Raw genomic sequence first — 5,785 nt, forward strand, 5'->3', positions numbered from 1 at the left:
AGTAGAACCTCTCGTTGAGAGAGGTTTGCCACCGCTCCTGCCATATCCTCGTTTAGATGGCTTTGCTAATTTGTATACTAGCTCGTATTTGTCACCCTGGATGTCAGTGGGAATCATACTGGTTATTACTTCAGCAGCATCACTTGGAATTGTTCGGAAAGCACTGATAAATCTTAGTGCCGACAGCCTGTGCACTGTGTTTATTTGTCTGGCATATGCTTTGATACCTAACGCCTGGATCCATATTGGAGCTGCATAGAACACAACCGATCTCATTACTTTTGCAAGTAAAAAACGAACGAAGCCATATTTTTTGATAAGGCATTCCGGATTTTATTCGCTTTACCTGCAATGTATTCTAGGTGATCCTTGAATGTAAGCCTTGAGTCTACTATTACTCAATAATTTATGACAATTTCCATAAGATATTGAGGAGCACGTATGTCATATAGAGCCTTGATTATGTTTGTCCACTTTGCTAAGTTAAAGGCATTCTTCACATCCAGGGTGATCAGCGCACAATATTTTTTTGTTTTTTTTTTCAAATACTGTCAGTTTTAGCAGATCTTGTGCTGCTGCGCACTGATTTAGATTTAATTGCAATATCTTCATTTTCCTAAAGATTTCGCCATCTCCAAATACTTGGGGCAAGTAGTACTCAAGGCTGAGTGTGCTCCTTTGCACAGCATGCAGCTAGGATCGTTAGTGCATGTCTTCGCTACATGTCCACCGGCTCCACAACGTGTACACAGGGACGACCTGTCCACGGGTTGCAACACTTGTGCGCCATATGCCCCAGATGAAAACACCTAAAGCAACTGTGATAGGGGAGTAAGAAAAGAGTAGAGGGAATTAATTCTCAAAGTATGTATTAGAGAGTTAGTTGCATTTTCGTCGGCAACATTGTTAAAAATTGGCAATTTTTTGGCAAGAGGAGAATCTCCCGGAAGATTCTGTCTTATGTGCTGAACACTTAGATAGCGACAGATTTCAAGCGATATCTGTTAAATATCAAAATACACACGTTCTTAAGGAAACAGTTATTTAAACAGCTGCATTACCATATGACAGCAGGCTCTCTGTTATCGCTCTCGGTAAATTAAAAATATTTCTAATTTTTCCGATGATAGTAAAGAGGACAGGATAGAGGAGAGGATTCCACTAATATGTAAAATGTAAAATTATCCAAAGCCATAACAAACCTGACTTTATTTTACAAAGAGAAGCATAAAATAGCTCAATTGTATAATTTTTAATAACAACTGGTAATTTAAAACAAATAAATATACATATTTACTTATTTTTTGCATAAAAAAATTCACTTTGAACAAAATTTTAAGATTTCATTAAGGTGAAAGTATTAGTATGGCAACAACGAAATTGTGTGCATACAAAATGGACAGCTGTCAAGAATGATAGAAACAAGATTGCGCAATGACGAGTTCAAATTTTGTTTTTGACTAACGTACAATCAGCTGATTTTCAGTTGTTTGTTTTTCTTTGCAATAAGACGCAATTTTGTATTGCAGGCATACAAAAACATGAATATAATTAAAAGTTAACATCAACATAAGTGAATATTTATAAAAGATACCAATATAAGTGAATATTTTATAGTGAACATTTACCTACATATTCATTTAATTGTATTTTCATTGTATTATTTAATTTTGTCTCTTTGCTGTGTTTGTTTCAACCATATACATTTATGCAAATAAAAAGATTGAATATTTTGTGACCAAGTCTTATTTAATTTTCTTTTTTTGCCATATGTATAGCAATTAAGTTTTTATTTAAGGAACGAATCCTGAAATACATTCTAGCTCTGAAAAACAATACTTTTACTTTCGAGCTGCAATTTACAAAATTACTTAAATCTAAGTGCTTCTGGGCGTAATTGTACATATATGCCATTCAGTACCATTTAAATCATCAAATACTGCTTGCAAGGCTCTCATATGCTCCATTAACATATCTGTAGGTTTTGAGAGTCCTCCTTCAGAAAGGTGATCCACCCAAGTATAAAACGAACAATTATCTGAATTGGCACAAATTTCGAGGTTGTTTTTACCGAGTTTGTGGCATATGTACCCTGCCAAATTATCAAGTCCGTCGTTGTTGAGAATCTCCAAGTCATCATTTTTTACAATTGGGTCAGTGGAATTTAGATCAACTGACACACGTTGAAAAATATTACCTGTAAAAATATAATAAACATACAAACATGCGTATAAATAAATGGAATAAATTGTTAGTTAAGATTATTATTATAATTAGGATAAGAAACAGTGCAAAAACTTAGTTTGTATGTTAGTACATATTTGCATTTGTTAACATCAATACATTTTTTTATGTATAAGAATGTTTTCTGTAGTTTTAGGTTTATAATATAATTTATAATACTTTTTAGAATTTTGGCACTTACCTGGCCGTTGATGAAAATGCAGCTAAGTTTTTGCTCCAAATTATTTCTATGGAATTCCGAGGTTTTAAAGGAAATCCTAAGGCGTTTAATTTCTGCTGACTGCTCGTTTTTGCACTTATTCAAAGTTCTAACAACACTATCCAGCCTTTGTCTAAAAAGAATAAGAAATACACATACTTATGTAAGAAAAAGATACTTCATCAATACAATTAGGACTAACATTTCTGTTTCCAAATACAGTATTTTCTCGTCTTTCTCATCGATAACCTCCTCTCCTGTAGTTTGAGGTGCCTCTCCAACCTCGTCTTCTTGAATTACTTCAACAGGGGCGGTATTCTTCAACATTGTTGTTAACATCTCTTTTTTGGAACGTGACTCCATCCTTTTCTGCCGTTCATTAGCCTCTGCAGGAGCAATGGTTAACGTGGGAAAAGCGCTAGGCAGTAACTTAGTTGGATTCCGCGAACTTAAACCTGAAAGATTGTTTGATTATAAAAGTAAAATTATTGTAATCAAAATGCTATAATTACCCATTTCAAACTGCAAGTTGTCCGTACGACGACAAAAATTATCCATTGTTTTACCACTGTTTTATCTTTAGGGAAATGGAAAAATCTCCATTTCGTAGCACAATTTTTACCATTATTATTATTGCACCCAACACTGCGCAACGCATTTTGAAAAATATAAAATTTAACAATTAATACAACACTTGAAAACACAATTCGAATTCACTTTCAAAAGCGCGGGCGAATAATGAGTCAACCGTGACGTCAGCAAGAACCGCTGACTGAAAGCAAACATGCGCATTGCGCAATCTTGTTTCTATCATTCTTGGACAGCTGTGTTATTTTTTAGTGTACATGCCGGCCATTGTTATGCCGCTACCACCTCAAAGATAAAATGACGTGAAACTCTTTTCTTACTCTCTCGCTTTGCAGCTGACAGCGGACCCTGATCAGGGGACGAATCGTTAAATAAGTGCACGTATCGGCAAACATACGAAAGAAAACTACGTGACACGTCAATCGTATGCGGTGATTGGCATTATGACCACAGTATATACAGTAGATAACCTATTCGTGGTAGCTTTCTGAGGGGTGAATAGCGGTCATCTTGGATTTTCAGAGGTAGCAACGCAGTGCTGTATATATTGAGGCAGAAAATACTTAGCAAATTTATTTTATTAAATAATAAAAGCTATAAATATTGTTGCTTAATATAAAAGGAAATTATTTATTAATGTTATATATTTACTAATAGGTGATTTAAATGCCATAGTATGCAATATTTCGCCCATAAAAATATCATTTACTGATATTCAGATATTCTTTTTGTAGTCAGTTCCTAATAACAAAATTCAGCCCTGTTTTTAGATTTCTCGGTGGTGAGTTTTCTTCTGAATGTATTTGTTTACATTTGACCGACAGAAAACATTAAAAGTGCAGCAGCTTTTCATATTCGAACATTCAAATTAAATCAAAACAAAGTTTAGTTTGTATAAAGTTATAAATATTTTATTTAAAGTTTAATAATTGGAGTGAACATAAGTTTTATACAATAGAAAATGTCCGTTGAACCAGATATCGCCAAAGAAGCGGTTCTTAAACGAAGTGAAAATATATCGGAAAACACACCCATCGTGGGGGGCTATGATGGGAATCAAGGAATTGATTACTCAGAATTAATGGAGTCGTGTGTTAATACGGGGTTTCAAGCTACTAATCTTGGGTTGGCAATAAGAGAAATCAATCTAATGGTAATGTAACCATTTTTTTATGGAAAGGTTTATGTATTTTAAAATATTCTTAGCTTGATTGTAGGCAGCAGCCGTTGAAACCTGTAGTAGCCGATTTGCATGAAACGGATGAATTCAGCTGTACAATATCCCTTGGATTCACATCTAATCTAGTGTCGTCGGGATTACGGGAGACATTACGATTCCTCGTTGAACACCAAATGGTGGATTGTGTAGAAACGACATGCCGCTACTTGATGAAATGGTTGAAGAGCAAAAAACGAAAGGCGTGATTTGGTCTGCTTCTTGTATTATACAACGACTTGGGCAAATGATAAACGACACCATCTCAATATACTACTGCGCTGCGAAACATAAAATACCTGTGTTTTGCCCTGCGCTTACAGATGGTAGCCTAGGTGACATGATGTATTTTCACTATGGCTGTGAAAGCCACCAAATTGGGAATGATTATAATTGGTGGCTGTATTATAAAGCATCATATATGCCATGCGAATGTGATGAGAAATGGAGCCGATTATTCCGTTTTTATTAACACAGGTGCTCGACCAGATGAGGCTATTTCTTAGGGTAAAATAAAGAAAGAAGCTTCACCAGTTAAGGTGTATGCAGAAGCTAGTTTAGTAGTGCCATTGATTGTTGGTGAGACTTTTGTTAAAAGACATTTCAATGCAAAAAAAGGAAACGAACCATGATAATAAATAATTGTAAAAAATGCAAATTTGTGGACTTTAATTTGTAATAGTAAACGAACGTTTTAATAAAGCTTAGCCAATAACGACTTACGATCTTCGTCACCAGAAGATCTATAGTATATTTATATTCGATCAAGGACTGTTAACTCGTTTCAGATTTAATTTATTGGCATATGTATTTCTTCTTACTTTTTATTCCAACGAAATTAAACAAATTTTATTAACATTATAAATATTTTTTCCTATTTTCACCTTTACAACTTAAAATAAAAATAATTAATAACTTACATAAAAATTTAAATAAAAATATTGCACAAAATAATAATAATAATAATATGCAAGGAAGCTATGCTAATGTGGTGAAAGGGAACACTGTGCAAATGCAACTGCCGCAAAATCCTCCAAATGGAGGTATTGAAACTATGATTATAAATCTTACACAGTGTATGACACAATTTATGTCTAGCATGCAAAACATGATCCAGGATTTAATAAAATCACAAAATCAAATGCTGCAAAATTTATTAAGTAAAAAATGAGCTTACTAAATATATGTATATGGAATGCTAACGGTGTTAACCAACATAAATTAGAGATTATTAGATTTCTGTCTGAAAAACACATAGATGTAATGCTTATATCAGAAACTCATTTAACAAATAAAAATAATTTCAATATACCGGGATTTAGACTATATGTTACAAATCATCCGGATGGAAAAGCACATGGTGGTACGGCAGTGTTGATTAGAAATCGTTTAAGCCATTATGCTCTAGAATCTCATGCTACACCACAGTTACAAGCTACAACAATATCACTAAAAATCGGGGTTGTGACCTAAACCTTACGGCTATATACTGTCCACCTCGTTTTAAAATTACAGAAATCGAATTTAAAGACTTTTTT

The 5,785-nt window shown here is 33.9% G+C and overlaps 1 protein-coding gene and 1 pseudogene across 1 annotated transcript; one reads left to right on the forward strand and one right to left on the reverse strand.

Annotated features, from left to right (window-relative positions):
* Window positions 1-1,757: 1,757 nt before the first annotated feature.
* Window positions 1,758-3,097, reverse strand: LOC120782082. The gene is made up of 3 exons (XM_040114233.1): window positions 2,646-3,097; window positions 2,426-2,576; window positions 1,758-2,197 (listed from the first exon to the last, which is right to left on the reverse strand). The coding sequence occupies exons 1-3, from the start codon at window positions 2,804-2,806 to the stop codon at window positions 2,165-2,167; spliced, it is 345 nt and encodes a 114-aa protein (XP_039970167.1). The 5' UTR covers window positions 2,807-3,097; the 3' UTR covers window positions 1,758-2,164.
* A 663-nt stretch (window positions 3,098-3,760) lies between these two features.
* On the forward strand, window positions 3,761-5,010 carry LOC120782079 (annotated as a pseudogene).
* The last annotated feature ends 775 nt before the right edge of the window (window positions 5,011-5,785 follow it).

The sequence above is a fragment of the Bactrocera tryoni genome, unplaced genomic scaffold, assembly GCF_016617805.1.
Source record: "Bactrocera tryoni isolate S06 unplaced genomic scaffold, CSIRO_BtryS06_freeze2 scaffold_926, whole genome shotgun sequence".
Lineage (NCBI taxonomy): Eukaryota > Metazoa > Arthropoda > Insecta > Diptera > Tephritidae > Bactrocera > Bactrocera tryoni.